We start from the raw sequence: 22,607 nt of genomic DNA, 5'->3' as shown, positions 1-22,607 counted from the left end.
GGAGCAGCCTGGGCAAAGGTGCAGAGGTGGGAGAGGGCGCTATGTAAAGGGATCCTTATTACAGGAAAGTGCAGAAGAAGCCTGGGGGTGGAGACAAGGCCAGAGCCTAAAAGTGTCCCCAATGAAGGCCTGTGGCAGGAGGGGGCCTGATTCGAGGCTTGTTTTAGGTGAAGGGAAATGTCTCAGCTGAGCATGCTTTGGGGCTCCCACCACAGGTGGGGCTTGGAGGAGGCTCCTGCCAGGGAAAGGGCCAAGAAAGCCTTTGGCTTTGCTGCCAGGCTTAGCAAGAGGAGATCACGGAGGCCACACTCCTCTCTGCCATGTCTGTCCCCCAGGGGGCCCTTCCCAGCCCAGAGGGAGCCCCTTGTCACCCACCTGTCCTTCCCACTTCCATTCTTCAAGTTCACGTCAGTCCCGTTACTAATCAGGATTTTCACCAGGCTGAATGAAGCAAAATGTTTTGTCATGTTTGTTCTTCTTCAAGACTACTTTTTAAAGACGTATGAAAGAAATGTGGGGACAGGCTATCTCTGCGAGCTCACAGTGAGCCTTTGGGTTTAAATTGCCAGTTATCTCAAAGACTGGCACATCAAACGGTCAGGGCGAGCCAGAGGGCTCCCTCTCCGATGGCATCTCGCCACAGGCCCCCCTCTCCCGCGGCATCTCCCCATGAGCTCCCCTCTCCCAGGTTTCTCCCCTCTGTGCCCTTCTTGCTTCCATGCCAAACCCAACCCACCCCTTCAGACCAAGGCAGAGCCCACCTCCCATCCAGAGGAAGAAGCCAGAGCAAACATACCGTAAGTAACCTTTCTGGGCAGCCACCATTAGGGCGGTAAAGCCGAGCTTATTGGGAACATCAACCTTAACATGGCTTCCAAAAAGAAAAGGAAGAAATTCATGAATTACCCCATCCCGGCTTCCTCTGCCCACAAGCCCACAGATTTCACAAGGAGCTTGGGAAAATGGGACAGGCCCCCATCCCCTCTATGCGGTTGGAGCCGCGTCATCTCAGCTTGCCTGGCACATGGACTCATAAAGAAACAAACTGTTTCTGACTGGAGATGGAGGCCTTCAAGGGGAAACTGTCTGCTAATATGAGGAAGGTCAGTCAGTGTGATTTCACACCTAAGCCCTTGCTCATCTTGGCTCCAGATTTTGGGGGGACTCAGACCAAGACCCAGGAAAGGGTTTCCCCAGTGAATTTAGCAGAGAATATGGTCATACATGTTGTCTTTGGTGAGAACACTTCTTCCCCCAAAGAACAGGTGCACTTTCCCAGGCAGCTCTCTCCTCCCACCCCACCGCCCTTGAACGTTCAATGGGAGAATTGATGAGATGGGAGAGCTGCTTCCCAGCTGGCCAGATTTAGGGAAATGCTTTTCTTCTGGGGCTGAGAGGGGATCTAAAGCTCTCAGCTGCACTATTTCAAGACTTTAGCTCCTCCATGCCATTTAGAGCCCTCCTTAGAGCTCAGAAGAGCCCATCCACAGGAATCTCTCTCTACTCCTTGGGGCCAATAGGCCTTTTTGTGGAAGGCCTTATTTCTAAGGAACCTGATTCCAATTTCCTATTTGCCCCACTGTTTATATGAATGTCTGTCTACCAGCTCAGTCTAGGAGCCTCTTGGCAAAGGCTCTGGGACCTTCTAGAGAAAATCACCAAAAATCACTGCCCTCGGGCAGTCAGGAAGAACATTTCAGGGGATCTGGGGGAAAATTTGAGGTTCTCTCACCCTCCTTGAAGTATCCGGACAAGCAGTTCTTCATCATTCACGTTTACAGCTCGATGGAAATGCTCACTACTCATGGGCTCTCCTGAAGGAATCAGACAACCAACAGTCAGCTCCGGAATGTGGGGGAGCCCCCGGCACAGTCCTTTCAGGCTCTGAGCTAGCCAGCTCCCTTGCCCCCAAGGCCTGCACTGGGAGACCCAGCTAGCCTGGCTGCGTTAAATGACTGGGAAAAGCGGCCTCACTTTGGCAATGTGCTTTGGGCAAAGGAGCCAATCTCACTCAGATAAAAGATTTGGGAAATACTGTTTGGTGGGTGCGAGGAAGAGGTTTGGAAAGTATCCTTTCCTGTTTCATAATATGGAACTCGCAGCTTAAAACTTAAAAAGTGTCTCTTAGGAGTAGCAAAGGATTTTGCCACTGTCACTATTCAAGTGACTATTTGCCAAGAAGCCAAAAATAAACTTTAAAAACATCCAAGAAGGGCGGCTAGGTGGCACAGTGGATAGAGCACCAGCCCTGAAATCAGGAGTTCAAATCTGTCCTCAGACACTTAACACTTCCTAGCTGTGTGACCCTGGGCAAATCATTGAACTCCAATTGCCTCAGCAAAAAAATAAAACCACCACCAAACAACAACAACAACAACAACAACAACAACGAAACACAAATGGCCTCCAAAATGGGAAGTGTTCATTCTTTGGGAGATTCTGATTTTCTTCCATCCTGTGCCCAAAATGGAGAGGAGAAGGTATCAAAGTCTGAGAGATGCTAAGAGAACAGAAACTGCACAGGGAAGAGAGTCAATAAATAATCAGTATTCAGTGAAAAGAGGGAGAAGGGACTGGAGAAGGGACTGGAGAAGGGACTGGAGAGGGGCAGAAAGTGGCCAGCTCTAGGTATCTCTGGGAGAGATTTCTTCCCTCCCACCCCTCAGCACTCCATCTCATTCGCCTTCTACTCTCTTTCCGATGCTGTTCTTTAGCCCACTGATCTGGACGCTGCCTCTGGCTGCACTCTGTCGCCAGGCCTCTGACATCCTCCCAGGATGCACTGGCCACCTACCTCTGGGTGTGGCTACCCAGCACTACAAGGGAAAATGTATCGCAAGGCTGGGGTTCTGCAGATCCGTGTGAGTCACTAGCGTGGGGCAGCCCATCAAACACAAGCTGCCGCCAGGAGCCTCGAGGAGATGCAGCTGAGGAAAACTGAGAACACGTTTATCCAGACGGCCTGGCCCAGCCCTGGATCCCGGGCCTAGCAGGGCCCCGGCTCTCCCTACCTTCCAAAGCCAGGAGATTTGTGCCGAAGAAAAACGTTCCTGGCTGGGGAACCCCACTGGCGCCAGGTGCACATTCAACCCTAATGTGTACTCACATCCAGGCCCACCCATGGGTGCCACACAAATGACTCCCATCTGCAGGGATGTGGGCACTACTCCACCTGGAGCTACTTGTCCAAAAGCACCAGGACCTACTGTGCCCCCCATCCAAAACAGAGCAAACCCCGTTGGGCCAAAGGCAGAACCCACCTGAGAATGCACTAGATAACTTGGAAAAGCCACCCCTGTGCCTCAGAGCACACAATGGGCAGCTAAAGAAGCTGCTTTCCAAGGCCCAAAGGGAGACACCTTGGGACCAGCTCCTAGTGGCTGGCCGGCCCTCCTGTCCTTGGCCCGTGCCCACATTCCCTCAGTGACCTGGTTCAGAAGATGGCCACGAGTCCCAATGTGGTTTGGGGCCTGAGTGCTTCCAGTGGCTTCCTGGAGCGGTCCCACAGAGACAGATGGAGAAACTGTGGGAAAGTTGGCCCAAACACCCCAAATGCAATTTCTTTTTCTGGTAAAAGGTGAAATTGTTTCAGAAGAACTCCTATGGACCTCGTCCCTCACGAGGCTTTGCTTTGACTCTTTTGTTCTAAAAATAACACCACAAAAGCCAAGAGCCAGGTCACCCAGCTGCCCACAGCCGCTCAAGGGGGCTCAACCTTGGCAATAAGAACCTTCCATTGGTGTCTTTTCCAGTCTCACCAAACTTGAGGTGCCTACACCAAAACACTTCTCCCACCCTTCCCAGAAGGACTGAGAGTTAGAGGAGAATAAAGGCCTGGCTCACTCCCCTGGTGATGGAGCTGCCCCCCGAGATTCCCCAAGCCCAGGCCCTGTGTACAGAATCAAACCCAATGAATCTTTACATCACGCTATGAACCAATTAAAACTGTCAAATGCCAAAGCCAGAGAACTTCCAGTCAACTGCTGAAATGTGCTTGCCAGTCATGTTAAGCATATGTCGAATATCCTTTAAATTGATGTTTGAACTATATTAGAAATCTTTACAGACTTTTTTTTTTTAGTTATTAGGTTGCTACAGAGTGGGAGATAAAAGCTACTGGTCTTGTCCCAAGTACTTAAACTGCGCTAAGCTTTCAGGCTGGCCCAAGCTAATGGCTGCCCATTAGATATGTTCAAAGGAATTTATCCTCTGAAATTATTTAAACATTTTCCATCTGCAAATCTGAATGTTTGGCATCCCTGGAGACCCACTAACAATTATAAACAAATAATATTTTTAAGTTTTGTAATCATCTTAAAACATGATGGGCAGATGGATGCCGGAAAATATCTTGGCTGGGATGGTCTCCAGCTCCAGCTTTTATGGTGCTTCTTATAAAGTCCAATCTCCCGCTCACATGCCCAGCTCTTGGACCGTACGCCCAGACTGTCACCGGCCTGTTTTACCACCTGAAGAAAAGGACTTTCTCCTCATTCATCCCAAACCAGGAATTGGGAAATTAAACAATCTGGCTGCTATAACTAAACTTCAAAACTGCTAACAACAAGACAAAGGCTTTCTACTGATAGACTTTAAACCAATATTTTGCTTATTAATGTCTCAATGAGAGATCATCCAGGATCTCAACAAGGACAAGATGTTCCCCTTGGGGAGCAAGAGCCTGTCAGTTTGTCCACAGACAGCATCCAGGTCTCAGCCAATACCCACCACATGCATCCCTCTGGGATGGAAAAGTCCTTTCTCAGACAATGTATTTATCCCTGCCCTGCTAGGAACCAAGGCAGAAATTCTGGCCTAAGAAACCCAGAATGGTGCCAGGGTTGGCCTGGGATTGGCAAACCAAGAACCAGAAGCTAGGACTCCACACTGTCTGACCGTGGCCCCATGGTCCCTGCCTTTCATATCTACTTCTAGGAAGGCGTGATCAAAAACAGAGAGCAGAAGAGAAATGCCGAGGTGGGAAGAATGCCCCAACTCTGTTCAACAATTCCAGATTTAGGGGGAAGACTATGGAAGGAAACCTCTGCCTCAACGGCCAAGCCAGCTCTCCATTTTTTCTGGTTGGTTTATGGTTTCCAGGAATGTTTACTGAGCTGCCCCTTGCCACGAGGAGTATTCTCATGGTCCGGAAGTGCATCTGAGCAGGGTTGGACCCAAAAGTGTAAGGAATGATGAGAACTAATCCTTCCCGGGCTGAACAGGAGCCACTGAGTGGCAGATGGGCAGGCTTTATTTGGGGGTTCTGAGGTTCTCCAAAAAGCAGTGACCAAGTGACCAGCACACAGAGAAGGCATTTGTCCATTAGCCAATGGCAGCTGTTTTTCTTTCTCTCTAAGGGGGCATCGATTAAAGCTGCGTGTCTCATTTAAGTTAAAGTCTCACGCACTTTTCCCACAGAAAAAGGAAGCACAGCTCTACTCAAAGAGTATATTTTTGTGACTCTTCAGTTCTAGGGAGCACACAATGGGTACTTAAAAAAAAAATCTAATGGAAAGAAGCTCCCTTGCAGGTCATACTGAAGGGTTCCAGTCATAACCAATGATAACAGCACCGAGCAGGGAAGAGAGTCTGAGCCTGCTAGGGATTCTCCCGACGGCCTGGCTACTCACTAGTTAATTGTGCATCTGGGCCAAGGTGAGCTTCCTGCTAAGCCTGGCAGCAGCCAGGGAAAGGACCAAGGAGCATCATTTCGGGCCTTTCCTGCCTGCCCACTAGAGCACCCCCCTTAGAGCTCTAGGCCCTGCATCTAACAACATCTAGATCAGACCAGCCCTATGGGCTTGTGTCCATTGCAGTCCTGTCTTATAATGATTTCTGACAGAGGACTAGGGACCTAAAATACAAACTTGTGTCGCTCAAAGAACTTCTGCAAGGAAAATTACTTTCTAAAAGAAGAAATCTGTTTGCCATCTACTCTGATTCCTACGGTGTCTCAGACACTCAACTCTCAGACACTCAACAAATTCACAAATGTTGAGGCCTTTTTTCCCTCCAATAAATCACTAATGTTCCATTAGGAATTTTTTAAAGTTTAAACACAGTAGACAAAAAAATATACCCTCCCACTTTTCAAAATAGTTATTTTTCTTTAGATGAAAAAGAAATCCTCAGCTGATTTGGACATTTTCTTTCCCTCCTTTATCCTTGAATCATATTTTTGCACTCATAATACAAACTCATTTTGCATTGAAGCTGTATGCATGTCTTCTATTGGATCATATCTTAGCTTTGTAGCTTCCCCCGAACCCAGCACAGTTCCCTATAGGAGAGTTGTGGCTTGATAAATTTTAGTGAGCTTCACTGCCATGGAGTGAGTACCTCTTTGAAAATCCAGCACTCTTACCTGTGATAGGAGCCACAGCTAGAAAGACCAATGGGGGCCCATTCAGTCTTACTTCAAAGACTTCCCCGTATGCCAGTCAGGTCCCCTCTGACACCCTCCTTGTCCATTTAAGACATTCAGGATTGTGGAATAGTAAACTTTAGTTCCTTTTTCACCTAAACTTAAAGCATGATAATTGAATTTTTAAAAGGACACAGTTTAAATCAACAGAAAAGTAACATAAATCTATCCATATGTGTGTATAGACATACATATATATATATACATATATATACATGCATGCATATGTAGAGGTATATACACATATATGAATAAAATATATATTTGTGTGTATATGTATGTGGTGTAATTGTACTAATGACTCCATGAGACATCAAGAATCAATTAAACGAAATCAAAAGAATGAAAAAATAGAAGAAAATGTGAACTATCTCATTGGACAAACAACTGACTTGGAAATTGGATCCAGGGGAGATATTTTAAGAATTTTTGGATTATCTAAAAGCCACTATCAAAAAAAAAAAAGAGCGCAGGCATCATATTTCAAGAAATTATCAGGGAAATCTATCCCAATATCCTTGAATCAAGAGGGTCAAATAGAAACTGAAAGAATCCATCAGTTACCTCCTGAAAGAAACCCCAAAACTCCCAGGAATATTTTAGCCAAATTCCAGAAGTCCTCCCAGGCCATGGAGAAACTACCGCAAGCAGCCAGAAAGAAACAATTCAAATATCATGAATGCACACAGTCAGGATTACACTGGATTTAGCAGCTTCTTCATTAAAGGGTTAGAAGGATTGACATGTGATGTTCTAGAAGGCAAAGGAGCTAGGATTATAACCATAAATCAATTATCCAGCGAAACTACGTATAAATCCTTTAGGGTCAAAAAAAAAATGGATATTCAGTGAAATAGAGGACTTGCAAACTTTCCTGATGAAAAAGATCAGAGCTAAAAAAAATTAGATTTTCAAATACAAGACTCAAAAGAAGCATAAGAAGGTAAACAGGAAAGAGAACACAGAAGGGATTCAATAAGGTCAAACTGTTTACATTCCTGCATGAGAACACATAATCTATAACTCTTTAAGAAGAACTCTATTATTATTAGGCAGTTAGAAGGAATATGTGTAGAGAGAAGGCACAGGTGGAGTTGATGGGCCCTCAAAAAAAAATAAAGAAGATTGCACTAGGACAAGAGGGAGGAAAGTGGAAAGATGTAATCTCACATGAAAAGATCTATAACAGTGGAAGAAAAGATGTTTTTGCGGAAGGAGTAGTGGGCAACACTTAAACCTTATTGTCATTAGAATTTTACTCAGAGAGGGAATAACACACACTCTCAGGTAGATGTGGAAATATATTTTACCCTGTAGGAAAATTGAAGGGGAGAGGGAAAAGAGAAAGTTGAGGGAGTGAGCAGAAATGGTGTTCAGAAGCAAAACACTTGTGAAGAGGAACAAGGTAAAAGAAATTGAATAAACCGTAGATTAATTCCTTAAGAAAAAATCTCGGGCTCAGATGGATTCACAAGTGAATTCTACTGAACATTTAAAGAACAATTGATTGTAATACAATATAAACTGTTGGCAAAAATAAGCCAGAAAGAGGTCCTACAAAATTCCTTTTATGACACTAATACGATGCTGATACTTATATCAGGAAGCAAAAAAGCAAAATTAGAAAATTATAGACCAATTTCCCTAATGAATGTTGCCACAAAAAATTTTAATAAAATATTAGCAAGGAGATTACGGCAATAAATCACAAGGATCATACACTATGACCAGGTGGGATTTATAATCAGGAAATGCACACTAGTTCAATATTAGGAAAACTATTCATTTCATTGACCATTATCAATAATAAATCCAAGAGAAATCATTCAGTTATCTCAATAGGTGTAGAAAAAGTGTTTAACAAATACCCATTCCTAATATAAAAAAAAAGCACTGGAGAGCATGATAAATAGTATCTACCTAAAGTCATCAGCAAACATTATTTGTAATGAGGAAAAGCTAGAAGCCTTCCCAATAAAATCAGAGATGAAACAGGGGTACCCATTATCACCACTATTATTCATTATTATACTAGATGCAGATGATATGATGTTTTACTTCAGGAATAAACTAAGAAAATTATTAACAACTTTAGCAAAATTACAGGATACAAAATAAACCCAAATAAATCACCAGTATTTCTATATATCAACATCAACGTCCAGCAGCAAAAGATAGAATGAGAAATTCCATTTAAAATAACTGTAGACAATATAAAATACTTGGAAATCTACCAGCCAAAAAACAAACCCAGGAACTATATGAACTCAATTTCACACAAATAAAGCCACATCTAAACAGCTGGAAAAATATCATTTGCTCATGGATAGGCCAATAAAAATGACAAGTGAATCCAAACTAATTTACTTATTCAGGGACATACCAATAAAACTACCAAAATTTATTTTATAGAGATAGAAAAAATAACGAAAAAATTCATCTAGATGTACAAAAAAATCAAGGATATCAAAAGAACCAATGGGAAAAATATGAAGGAAGGTGGTCTATTAATACCAGATCTCAAACTGTATTACAAAGTGGTAATTATCGAAACAATCTGGTATGGGCTAGGAAATAGTGATGGATCAGTGAAATAGATTAGCCACACAATACACAGCAGTAAATGACTATAGTAATTCAGTGCTTTTAGAGCAAGAACTCACCATATGAAAAATGGGAAAATCAGAAAAAGATTAGGACACAACAACACCATATACTGTATACCAAAATAATCAAATTAGGTGAGCATCAAATAGTTTGCCTGTTAGAGCAAGAAGGGAAGAATTTATGATCAGACAAGAGACAAAAATAATTATGATATAAAATGTATAATTTTGAGCATATTAAATTTAAGTTTTTGGGCCAACAAAATAAAGGCAACCAAGATGAAAAGGAAAACAGAAAATAGGGAGAATTTTTAATGGCAACTATCTCTGATAAAGGGTTCATTTCTCAACTACCTAAGAACTAAGGCAAATTTATAAGAATATGTCATTTTCCAATGGATAAATGGTCAAAGGATATGAATGCAGCATTTTTCAAACAAAGAAATGAAAGTTTTCTACAATTATATTTTTAAATACTCTAAATTATTATTTATTAGAAGAATGCAAATTAAAATAACTCTAAGGTACCACCCTCATTTCTATCACATTAGCTAATATGACAGAAAAGAAAAATAATGTTGGAGAGGATATGGAAAAATGAACCCAGCTGGTGGAGCTGTGAACTGATCCAGCCTTTCTGGAGAATAATTTGGTCCCATGCCCAAAGGGCTATTACACTGTTTTTATACCCTTTGACTTAGCAATACCACTACTAGGTCTATATCCCAAAGAGATCAAAAAGAAAGGGGAAAGGACATATTTGCTCAAAAATATTTTTGCAGCACTTTTTGTGGCGGCAAAGACCTGGAAATTGAGGAGATGCTCATCACTTGGGGAATGGCTTTACAAGTTGTGTATTTGATTGCGTTAGAAAACTATTGTACTATAAAAATTATAGAGCAGGATACTTTCAGAAAAATCTAGGAAGACTTAAATAACTGATGCAAAGTGAAGTGAGAACCAGAACACTGTACACAGTAACAGCAATATTGTATGATGATCAACTGTGAATAACTTAGCGATTCTCAGAAATACAACGATCCAAGACAATTCCAAAGGACTCATGATGAAAAATGCTGTCCACCTCCAAAGAAAGACAGGATGGAGTCTGAATGCAGATTGACGCATACTGTTCTGCACTTTCTGTATTTTGTTGTGTTCTTTTTTTTAATGAGAGGCAAAGGGTCCTTTTGGGGAGGGGGGAAATTCTTTCACAACATGGTTAATATAGAATATGTTTACTCGACTGTACATGTATTAACTATATCAAATTGCCTTCTCAAGGAGGGCAGAGAAGGGAGGAAGAGAATTTGGAACTCAATTTTTTTTTAATGAATGATAAAATTTGTTTTTTTGTGTAATTAGGGGGGAAATATTATTCTAAATACACACACACACACACACATTTCAGATACTACTACAAGTACTCAGAGTCTCAGGCTAGCAGAAAAGTCAGAATGTCCTTCTGCCTCTGTCCCACCAGAGAAGAAGTTGGGGATTGGGCGTCGGGCTTACCTTGGCCGCACTCCTGGAAGTCACCCAATATCCATGGAAGCCAGTGGGGGAAGGAAAGGGATGTGAGTGGTAAGGGGGAGGGGGAGAAAGAAATGAGTTCAAGCATTGGAGGGAGGGTCTTGGGATCTAGTCTTGACTCTGACATGTACTGGCTCTCTGCGACAAGGGACGGGCACATCACATCATCAGTCTGCAGAGTTTCCTCAATAGTCCAAGGGGCAAAGGACTTGCAGTTACTCCCCTCCCTCTTGAAGGGTTTTGGGCTCGAGGTCCCATGAAGCCATATCTATATTTTGGGGGGTCTAGATCTGGGATTTCACCAGTACAAGGTATCCTCATTGTGGTGACTCCCCTCCACCAATAATCAGCAGCATCTCTTCTATGAATAAGTGTCTTAAAAGAGTTTATACAGAATTTTGTAGACTTTAAGTGTTTTGTAAATGCCAGATCATAGAAGACCCCCCTATGTATGTTGCTGGACAGTTCAGAACTGCCCATTGAGAACCATTTTTGGTGTGCTACCATTAGCCCCTCAGCCCCAACCTTTCCCTCCAGGGCGTTCACTTGATGGAAATCCTGTTTTGATCATGATGGAAACGACAAGCAGGCCTACTGCTGCTAGCTGAAATTCCCAGCCCAGAAACCAGGGGAGGAGTGGGCCACCAGGAAGGCCAGACTTGGCTCCAAGGGGGAGGCAAGGCCCGCAGGCTCGGTGTCTGCTCCCATCCCTCAGCCATCGCCCAGGCCTTCCAACATGGCGCATGCCCCAAGTGGAAGAGCTCTGCTAAGCAGGAAAGCCCATCACTTCCCACAAACCAGGTCCTCTCGCCTCAACAAATGGCTCCTAACCGGAGGAGGTCGAAGCTGCACTTCCTACTGCCAAGTCTGACCCATTTTCCAAACCCACGAAGGGTCTTCCTTGTAATCAGCTGTGATCTCCCCCGTCATCCTACAGAATTCGGGAGGGCAGAAAAGATCCCACTCACTGGTTGTAGATACGGAGACGACTGGACTATAGTGATATTCTCCAGAAGGGTTGGTGACCTTTAATCGGAATTTGTACAATGTTCTAGGTTCCAAACCCTCGACAACATGTTTTGTTGCATAGCCCCTAAAGAGAAGAAATGAAATCCGTTTAGTAACATGGCATAACCTAATCAGCAGTTGCTGAGAAGTTCTTATTACAACCGGGACCTGATCCTTGTAAATCTGGTTCATGCCTCATACCTTCCCCAAAGAAAGAACGTTTACCCCCAGTAGCTTGGCCCCCTCTGCTGAATGGCTACATACTGGGCTTCCCAACCTCTTAAGGATCCATCCCGATTCTAGGGGTCTATGAGTGTTTTTATTCTCTAAGGAAACTGGCACTGGGTCCGGGTCCAGAAGACTGCAAAGATCACACATTGAGTGGCTGCTGTATACGGGCCAAAGCTGGACCCCGCCTCTCTAGGAAGTTTTTCTAAAACTGACCCGTGCCAAGGAGAGCTTTGAGGAACGATAACAGCACTTCCCTCGGGCTTTGAGGCTGGCAGAGCCCTCTCCTTTTGTTACCCTGGGAGGCTGGGGTGGCCATCACCCCCATGAGAAAACTGAGGCAGACAGAAGGGTCATCCACCACCTGAGGCCCCACTTGACCTCGGGCTTCTGTCTGCCTGCCCAGCTCTGCATCCCCTGGCCCTGTGAGAACAGATCATCCCCTCGTGACCAGCCCCATGGCACACGCCTCACCCAGCCCATGCCCTCACAAGGACTCCTAGGGCCATGTTGGATCCCATGAGCCCCCATCAGAGTTGTCCCACCAGAGCTGGCTTTGCTGCCACCTGCTGGTCATTAAAGCCCTGAGGAAGATGGAGGAGACTGGCCTGCCTTTGTCCTCCCGAGCTCCACCAAAGCCTCTGCACCCAGATCCGTAATCCCACCCCAAGCTGCCTCAGCCCAGAGGCACGGGAAGCTGGCTGTGGCTGGCCACTGCCCAGGTAGATTGTGGGGTGAGTGGGAGAGGACCCTGGGGCTTCCTCCTCAGCATCGGGTCTGGGGGATAAACACCCCCAGGGGAAAAGAACCCAAGAAAAGGAAGGAGATTCAGCATGAGACCAGGTGAAATTTTCTCAATAAGTCTATGAGATGGAGTAGATCAGACCTGAGGCCTAAGTCACGTGATCCCTGTTCCCAGACATCTACAGGTTATAGGAAGTCACATGATCTCAATGTCAGACCCTAGGTCAGCTTCAGGAAGTGACAAGAAGTGACGTGACCCCCAGGAAGTGGACAACATTGGTCACCACCGATCAACGATGGTTTCTTCCTTTTTAGTCCATCCAGTGAAGAGACTTGGGCCTTTTGCTGTTTAACCAACCAGCTTTTCTATTTCCGGCTTGCCAGCTGGAGCACATGTTGGGAGCTTGTTGGAGACAGGGATCAGGCCTTTGAGGAATCTCAAGCTCCTCCCTGAGAAAAGGGTCCATTTTTTTTAAGCACAGTGCCTGATGCGGAATAGGTGCTTTAAAAAAGTTTAATTATAGCTTTTTATTTTCAAGATATATCATTTTCAACATTCACCTTTGTAAAACCTCATGTTCCAAATTTGTGTCCCTCCGATCCCCCTCCACCCCAACAGGAAGTGATCCGAAATATGTGAAACATATGCACGTTTTCTATCCATATTTCCACATGATCATGCTGCACCAGAAAAATCAGATCAAAAAGGGGGGGAAAGGGAAAAAAGCAAGGAAAGAACAACAAAGATGGAAATGCTATGCTGAGATCCACACTCAGTCCCCACAGGCTCTCTCTGGGTGCAGCAGGTTCTCTCATCACAAGAATTGCTCTAAGTCATCTCATTGTTGGAAAGAGCCACGTCCATCAGAATTGATCCTCATATAGTCTTGTTGAAGTATATAATGATCTCCTGGTCCTGTGCATTTCCCTCAGCATTAGTTCCTGTAAGTCTCTCCAGACTTCTCTGAAATCATCCTGTTGATCGTTTCTTACAGAACAATAATATTCCATAACATTCATAGCCCAGAACTTACTCAGCCATTCTCCAGCTGATGGACGTCCGCTCCGCTCCCACTTCCTTGCCACTACAAAAGGGCTGCCATAAATGTTTTGGCAACGGGGGTCCATCTTTTTCCCAACGATATCCTTCAGAGGATATTTACTGATCTCTTTACACAGAGCTGTAGGCAGGAAGGTGGCTCAGGGACAGAGCGCTGGGCCCAGAGCCAGGGAGACCCGAGTTCAAATCCAACCTCAAACATTCACTAGGCTGAGAGCCTGGAATCCACTGGAAGAGAAGCTGGCAAACCAACACATCATCCTTGCTAAGAAAACCCCACATGGGGCGGCAGAGTCAGATACGCCTGTTTCCTCTCCACAGCATGCACGCCACTTGAGGGCAGGAAGTGCTTCATAGATTGACTGGAAACTCTTCTTCCTGAGCTCAAATCTGGCCTGGGACTCTCAATTGCTGGGTGACCCTGGGCAAGTCAATTAGTGCTGTTGGCCTCAGTTTCCCCATGTGCAAAATGGGCTGAAGGAGGAAATGGCAAAGCACTCCAGGATCTCTGCCAGGAAACCCTCAATGAGGTCAGGAAATCTCAGACAGGCCTGAAGTGAGTGAGCAACATGTTTCCTCCCCATAAAATAGAAATATGCTCCCTGAGGGAAGGAACTGCTTCACGGTTGTGTCATAGCTCCAGCACTGAGCACTGCTGGGAGCATAGTAGGCACTTAATATTTGTTGACATGCATTAGAATGGAAACCACAAGCACTTGGACCTTCGGCTGTAGAATACCACATATTTCCAAGCATGGCAGACCTTGCAGCAGAGACCTCCCGATCCCTGGAGGAGGGACCTCCACACACAAGTGCGGTTCTCCTGGCACAAAGCTCACACCGGGGCGTTTGCTCCAGTCGGCTCTGAGCCTTCTCGATTACAACCTGGATGGAGGCGTCTTGAGAGAGAATCAGAGGCCAGGCTCATCCTTCGGAGGTACTGGCCTGGGGGCTCTCTTCCCTGCATCCCTGGGCTCAGAAGGAAGAGGCCTTGCTCTCTTCTCTGGTGCCTCCTGGGACCCCATCCTCACTCCACTCCATTCAGTGCTCTGGGAAACTAGAGCCCTGCCATCCCAGCATGCCCCCTTTTTCAGCTGCATTTTACCAGAAGCCTTTTCTTTCTGCTGTCATTCTCAACAAGAAACTGCCAGGTCTTATTCCTTTCCTCCAGAAATCATCCCTTAGGAGCCCCTTTTCCTGGTCACAGCACTGCAAGTTTTGATTTCTCTTTCTTCCTCAATAAACCCTAAAGAGAAACTAGGACCACATCTTGGGATTCACAATCTGTGCTTCAAGGACTCTTAGATGCAACCTCTTTGGACCTCAGTTTTCCCATCTGTAAAATGGGGGGGGGGATTTAACCTAAATGACCTCTTTAGTCCCATGTAGCTCTAAATCTGGACCCATCCAAAAGAAACAATTCACAAAAACAAAGAGACACCATGGCTTAGTGACCACGCAAAACTGTGGGCCAAACACACAAGGCACTGAAGCTTGGTGGAGTCTGGATCCTAGACAGTTCCCAGAGTAGCCAGTGTGGCCTGTACCTCCTGTGACTCCCCACAACCTCTCCCCCGTGCATCTCATACTTTCTTTGTTTCCAGGGCCTCCCAAGCCTCCCATTCCCCGCTGCCCCCTTTGCCTCCCATGCTCCCCCTGCCCCCCATGCCTGGGGGCACCTTCATCAGCCGCCCCTATCATCTCCCCCTCCCGCAGCCCCAGCTTCCAGCAGTCCCAGCTGCAGACCCAAGGGAAAGCTCTCCAACCCCCCTTGGCCACTGGCGCACTAGCCTGTAAGAAGCCGGTTTGTGCTGAGATAGTTGGCGCATTGTCTCCCCCACTGCTGGCACATTCCTCAATGGGAGGGATGCTGTCTTTGTATCCCCAGAATTTAGGGAAGAGAATAAGCATTTATTAAGCACTGGCTGTGTGCTGGGCACGGGGCTCCAAGTTTATACAAATATTCCCTCATTTGATGCCACAACAACCCCAAAAGGCAGCTGTTCTTTTTACGTTCCTTGTTTATAGTTAAGGAAACTGAGGCAAAGAGGAGTGGCTTCCACGGGATCACACAGCCAGGAAATGTCTCAAGCTGAATTTGAACTCAGGACTTCCTGACTCCTGGCCCAGCTCCATCTGCTGCACCACCGGCTGTCTTAGGCCTGGATGGCCCTCCCACCTGATCCAAATACAAATGCGGGGCTTCAGAGGGCCCAGGGGCAAGTCAGATCCAGCATCTTGGGGGTCCTTTGTCACTGGGCGATGCTCCTCACATAGCAGCCCCAGCACAGGAGAGGCAACGGGTGCTCACCGGCTGAGGTCCCCGAAACGGGGTCTCCTTGGGGTTCTGGGCCTTGAGTTATGCAGGTGCAGAGGAGACAAGCGGAGGGTGTTTGTCTAAGAAATTGGCAAAAAAAGCTGCTGTGAGGTGCTGAGCTTTCCTACCTATCACAGAGGGAACAGGAAGCCATGATCATGGACGGGCCAAGTGTGCTCCGGGTGGCCTCCACCGAGGCTCCAGCATGGTCTCAAGGCCTCCCGGATCTCCTGCAAGGTCAGAGCCAGGCTGCCCTGAGAAGGGACCGGGGGGAGGGGGGGAGCCGGTGCCTCTGAGGGCTCGGGCCCCGCAGGGAGGCCCTGCACCTTGGGGTGAGGCAGAAAGGGGGTGGCTGAGAGCCAGGGGACTACCTTGGAGCCATGGGGCTCAGCCCAAGGGGGTGAAAGACAGAAGGCACCTTCAGAGAGAGAACGGCCGGAACTAAGGGGGGGCAGATGCTTGTTTGGGGCAGACCCCAAAAGGCCTTTAAAGCTGCCAGAGAAAGAGTGAGGATGGACTGGAGCTGGGAGATGATGGATGCAAGTTTGGCAGCCAGAGGTCAGGACAAGCGCAGTCCCATCCTGCCACCTAGTGGCCTTTGCTGTCCCATGTGCCTGGTGCTGACCATGCAGCCGGCTGGGAAAGGAGGGGCTCTGCCTCAAAGCCTTAGAGCTCCCGTCTCCCAGCATCCCCCAGCCCCCGTGTCTAGGGGGGAGACAAGGCCTGCTCCACCAGAAGATGTGGGGCACACAGCAGGGGGAGGGAATGAGAGAAGAGACAGGCAGAGGAGGCGGCGGCAGCCAGCTCCCCCAGCCAGAGCCTGAGACCCCAGCAAGAGGAAGAGGAGAGAAAGGGAGCGCTCCCCTCCCTCACAACGCAGCTCACAGCATGATTCCATCTGAGGCAAACATATAATGACCGAGAACTTCAAGTTCTCTTCTAGTCATCAGGCTTTCTTGCCACTTCTCAGGGATCTGCCCCATCATGAACGTCGCTTCTGCTTCTCCGTCTGAGCCTTGACAATTCTCCCCCAGGTCCGTCTTCAGCTAAGTATGACTGGGTGAGTATCACAGGGTCCACGTCACGTGTGGAGCTGCCCAGCAGGGGGCCCCTCTGATAACGAAGTCCCTTGGGGCTTAAGGAACTAAGAGCCCATGGTACCCAGTAGGCCCATAGTCACACAGGGCTGCCTTTGGTCCCGATTCACTCCCCACCCTGAGCTGCAGAGCAGGGGCAACCTGTGAGTTTCCTTAATAGGAGTTCCCTCTAGCAAAGAAATGCTAAGTCTGGTAATAAAATAAAATAAAATTAAGGCTAAAGGTGCCTTACCTTTGAAGCAACCTACCTGCCCTGCAGGGACTAAGGTTATCAGAAGGGTCCCATCTGAATCTTGACTAAATGTGTTATCTGAACTTCCATAGGGTACCCAGCTATATAACCCGTGGGCCAGCAATATTTTCCCGAGGATACAAAAATGGGGCCCAAAAGAGATCGCAAAGAATTTCTCCATGCTAAGGCAGACATTCAGAAGTGCTGGCTCTTAGGCTAGATTCTGATCCCAAGGCCTTTAGTCGGCACCCCCTTTTCTGCTTCTTTGGGCCCGGGAGGGTTTCAGCTATTTCCTAAAAGAATAATGACAGTTCAGGCTAAGTCACACAGCAAAATCTAGGGGAGAATTTGGAGGTACATGAGAGCGAAGGCCGGACCTGACTAACCAACCGATGATTTTAGCTGAACATTAATTAATGGAAGGACTTTCTGCTGACCTGGATCTCAGGTTTTGTGAGAAAAGGATTGAGAACAAAGGTTCTGAACAACTTATATGTCTTGAAGCCCATGAGCAGCTGGTCTGGTGAACCCATATTCTCAGAACCATGTTCTCAAAGGCAAAAAATACAGACGACAACAAAGGCCGGCAAGGACGAGTCGAGATGCATTTTTCCCTTCCAGGGTCACAGTCCCTCTGAGATTGAGCCTCGGACCCTGCAGGGGTTCCAGAGATCGCAGGGAAGAACCTCTGTTGTAACCATTTGCCTGCCTGGCTGCCCTGTCAGGTCACACGCCCAGGCTCTCCCGAGCAGTCTGTGGCAGGGACAGGATTTAAATCTGAGTCCTCTTACTCCAAAGAGTGCAACTCCGTCCACGCGGCCTCTCAGAAATAGAATCACTGGGTATTTAATTTGGAAGCCACTGACCATATTTTTTCTTCTAAAAATTCAGCCACCAGGTCAGAAAGGAATATGTGGCCTTCATGGAAACTACAAAGCACTCTATGTGGTTTGGAAGCCTATACAAAACTTTAAACCATCCAACATTGCACCTACGTATAAATGATACCATAAGTATGCATTTTGGGGTCCTCCTCTTCAATTGAAAACCTTAGCCACTGTTCCTGAGGTCCTTTTCTTTGGCATTTCTTGTCCAGATCCCAGTATAATTCAATGCTGTGATGAGTGACTTTGCCCACTACTGGTGGGTGAGGTTTCGAAGCAGGAGAGATTGCTAAAAAATCAGAAACAAAAACAAAAAATACAGTATTTCAACATGTTTCTCTGATATAGAAATTCTATTCAACTTATTCAATTTAACGAGTGTTTCTCTAGCAGCCACTGTGTGTCCAGTGCTACTCTGCTCTGAGCTACCCATGACAGAAACCACTATAAGACAGAGATTAGTTGTGGGGTCCGTAAGCAATATGGAGCCTCATTTGAACCAAATGCTTTGCTTCCCTAACTCCGATGGCCCTGTTGCCTCGGTACACCAAACAAAGCTGAGCCGGGTGATGGGAGGCACACCATTCACTGGCACAGGAAGCCCTGGAGACCTCACAGGCAAGCCTTAGGCCTTAGGGCAGAACTGGGGAAGCCCAAGTTTCAGCATTAGTCCCTGAAATTAGCCCGTTCGCCAGACCTGCGGAAAAGCTGTGGACAGAAGGGCCGAGGCTGGCCAGCCGCTCCCGAGAAGAGGCCAGAAGGCGGCAAGGGAGGAAGGCAGGTGGGCACATTGCTTGGTACCTGCTGGCGACCATACTGACCGGCCATTTCAGGAGCACATGCTACTGAGGATGGGTCAGGGACTTCTTCAACTTCCCAGACAGAATGCCCTCTGGGCTGGATGCCCCCGGCCTCTGGGCTGAGCAGTAATCCATCAGTGAAAGATGCAGAATTAGACAGGTGTCTAGACATGACTAATAGATGGCTCTGATTTGTTCTTCTACTTATCTATTATAAGGGAAGCTTTCTATTAGGGAAGGGTGGGTGAATGGAAAGTGAAAGAAGGAAGGGAGGGAATGAGGGAAGAAGGGAGGAAAGGGGGGAAAGGGGAGAAGGGAGGGGGAAAGGGAGAGAGGAAAAGAGGGGGAAAAGGGGAGGGAAGGGAAGGGAGGGAAAGGGGGGAGGGGAAGGGGAGGGAGGAAAGGGGAAGGGAAGGGGGAGGGAGGAAAGGGGGGAGGGAAGGGGGAGGGAGGAGGGCAATCTTAGTTGGGGCTGACTCCAAGTACCATTGAACCCAACCTGTAAATCATCAGCAGCCTCCTTTACGTCGTCCCCTGTCAGTGGCCAGCCAGGGTCGGCGTGCAGGTCAGAGACGGGGAAGCCCCTCCCCCAGATACAGACGGCACAAAGCGAAGCACGTCCTCATTATCCCTGGAGCTGGCGGAGGAGAAGGATCCCACGCGGGGCCCCGCATCCGCCACCGGCGGGCTCTGCATCCCCACGCGGCCCCGCGGCCCCCACCGGGCCCCGCATCCCCTTGCGGCTCCACATCCTCCACCGAGCTCCACTTCCCCCAGCGGGTTCCACATCCTCACGCGGGCACCCCCTCCCCAAGCCCGGCCGAGCCCCGCACCCATCTGCATTAACATCAGGAACCCCCGGATCGGAGAATTAAGCGGCCATGGGCAGAGCCTTTCACTTGACAGCCGGGGAAAATGAGGCAGGCAGGCTTGAGTGGGGAACCCTGCGAAGTGAGCCTTGAGCCCAGGCGCGGCTCGTGTCTCCCGGCTTTTTCACTCCTGCCAGTTTCTCGGGGTGAGTCTCGGCTGATGTCAGGGGTACTGGCTTTGCTCACCCTCGTTAGACTATAGACAGTGAGCCAGCCCCCTCCCCACCTCCCGCCTTCCGGGGCCTTCTGGCCCCCACTGACACGGCTGAGCATAGAAGCGCTCAGATTCTGATGGGCTCAGCCGTGCCAAGGGGAAACCCTCGTGTTTTCCTGGAGCAAATGCTCCCAAGTGCTACCTGGTGGCCTAAGAGGGCTTCCCCCCTCCTTCCCACTCCCGTTAATCATCACGGAGGCAATGATAGAGCACCTGGGTCTAAAATCAGCAAGATCTGAGTACAAATTTGTCCTGAGACGCTAACTGGATGACCTGGGCAAGGCACTTAATTCTGTTTCCTTAATTCTGCAATGGGGATAATCATGGCACCTATCCTGCGTTTTGAGAGCAGATAAGATAATTATAAAATGCACTACAGAGTATTTGGCATGTAGCAGGTGCTACATTTATGCTTATTCTCTGCCCTCCCAAATCATATTCTGTGTTTCTTCCCACTGACACACATGCAGTGGTAAGGAACAGTAGATAATGCATCCCCTTGGTCCCATGTTGTTTTCTTGATAGCCAAATGAGGCCGATTCCCACACGTTGCAGTATGCTTCCTGCACATCCCTTGCTCTCCTGTACCACTATACCAGGTCCCAGCATCCAGTCTCCTCACATTATTGTGAAGGACCTCATGCTTTCAACCCCTCACAAAACATTGCCAGGCTGTTCTTTTTTTACCCACAACACAACTGGGAGGGAAATGGTCTTTCCTTCTCTGGCTAAGTCATACCTGGAATCCACATCAGAATCAGAAAGAGAAGAACTTCAAGATTCAGTTCTAAAAGCTCAAGCCTTGACCTCAGATTAGAGAATGACCTTGTGAATGGAAATGGCCAGTAATATTTTCAGCTCCTTATGCCTTAATTCTTTAAGATTCCCTAGTAATAAATACTGGAAGAGAACTAGCCGGAGATCCCCATCAGGGCATCTGGCCCCAGCCACTAATGGGGTCTCTCTTTCTCTCCTGTATCTGGCACTTGGCCCATCTCTAGATGCCTGCACTGTAGCAAAGAGTAAAAAAAGGAGGAGGAAAAGCTTCCTGGCAATTCCTCACACCCTGCAGACCTGGTACAGAGCCCAGAAGGGGTTTGACATTTTGAAAGATGATTTATTCCCACTCAATCTTTGAAGAAATGATCCAGATTTAATACCTCCCCTGGACTCTTGAGCAACTGAACATTTGGCACAATTGAGGCCTTGTTTAATGGAAGCCCTGTATAACTGAGTAGCCAGTCTGGATGCTTATACCAGGAGCTAGTGGTTAGCACGCTGGTACTGAGAGTGTAGACTCCCAAGAATTCCTTTTGTTTTGTACTCTGGTTACTGACACTCACGTTTCCAGCTATTCAAAAATTTGCTTTTAGGGGAATGTATTCATGCTGGCAATTCTATGGCAACAAATTATCCTCATCATCCCCATATAGCAATAACAACATTCAGGAGGAAATAACAGCAAAGGGAATACAAAGGGAATACCCTTCAGAATAACTTTAAATTTCAAGCTTCCAAAGCACTCTAGATTTTAAGGCATCTAATTACAGAATATTCTTCAAAGAAATTAATAACTCCAAGTAACTGGAGGAATAGTCATTGCTCAAGATTGAGTCACACCAAGGTAATAAAAATGACACTCCCTAAATTAATTTAGAAATTTAGGGGTAGAAAGGAATCAAACTCCCAAGGGAGTTTAAGAGATGAAACAATAAAATTCATTTAAAGGAACAAAAAGTCCAGAATCCCAAAGGAAATCTTTTTTAAAGTAGGAATGAAGGGGAAATAGCACTCCCACTCCTCAAATTAGATTGTAAAACAGTAATCATCAAAATGATTTGGTATTGGTTATAAAACAGAAAAATCACCGAACTGACCAAATGGAGAAGGATCAGTAGCAACTATGTTAAATAGCTCAATTTTCTACTTGGGTAAAAACAAGAACTATTAGAAAAACTGGAAAGGAGTTGGAAGAAATGATATACCTACATCTACATAGCACAATAAACTCAAAATGGCACCCAACCTGAATGTGAAAAGCATGTTTAAAAAATTAGAAAAGAACAGATATCTTTCATACTTATGGCTTGGAGGAATAAACAATGAATAGGCTAAATCACAAAAGATAAAATCGTGATTGTATAAAATTGAAAAGCTTCTGAATGAATAAAATCAACATGGCTAGGATAAGAAGACAAGCTGGTATTAGGCAAAGATATGTGAATCAAATCTGACGAGTCTGACATCCAAAATTAACACAAGGGTATGTATGATTAGAAGCAGAAATTTCCTAGCAGAGAAGTGATCAGAAAATATAAGCTAGAAGCTAAGGACTCTCAAAAGAATTGCAAACTGTTAACAACCACAAGGAAGATTTCTCCAAATCACTAATAATAAGAAAAATACAAACCAAAAGAACTCTGATTTCACCTCACTATCCAGTATATTGACTAAGATGGAGGAAAATGGGAAATCAATGTTGGAAGGGCTGTGGGAAGATGGGCATACTGATGTATTGTTGTTAGAACTGTCAATTGGCCCAAACATTCTCAAAGGGAATATGGAATTGTGATTTTTTTGGAGAAAGTGAT

The 22,607-nt window shown here is 46.6% G+C and overlaps 1 protein-coding gene across 4 annotated transcripts in view; it reads right to left on the bottom strand.

Annotated features, from left to right (window-relative positions):
* Positions 1–22,607, bottom strand: part of FANK1 (fibronectin type III and ankyrin repeat domains 1) — a 68,327-nt gene that overhangs the window by 5,840 nt on the left and 39,880 nt on the right. For 3 of the 4 annotated variants that reach the window (XM_031957011.1, XM_031957013.1, XM_031957012.1), the window contains 5 exons: positions 18,245–18,422; positions 11,532–11,656; positions 1,733–1,814; positions 797–871; positions 376–441 (listed from right to left, as the gene is read on the bottom strand). In XM_031957011.1, coding sequence (XP_031812871.1) covers positions 376–441; positions 797–871; positions 1,733–1,814; positions 11,532–11,656; positions 18,245–18,422 — 526 coding nt within the window. Of the gene's footprint in view, positions 1–375; positions 442–796; positions 872–1,732; positions 1,815–11,531; positions 11,657–18,244; positions 18,423–18,954; positions 19,249–22,607 lie in introns of those variants that run through there. The other variant, XM_012548750.3, reaches the window with a different exon arrangement.

Source organism: Sarcophilus harrisii, chromosome 2 (genome assembly GCF_902635505.1).
Source record: "Sarcophilus harrisii chromosome 2, mSarHar1.11, whole genome shotgun sequence".
In the NCBI taxonomy this organism is placed as follows: Eukaryota; Metazoa; Chordata; class Mammalia; order Dasyuromorphia; family Dasyuridae; genus Sarcophilus; species Sarcophilus harrisii.
Note: the sequence above shows the minus strand (reverse complement) of the source record. Positions and strands in the feature narration are given on the sequence as shown.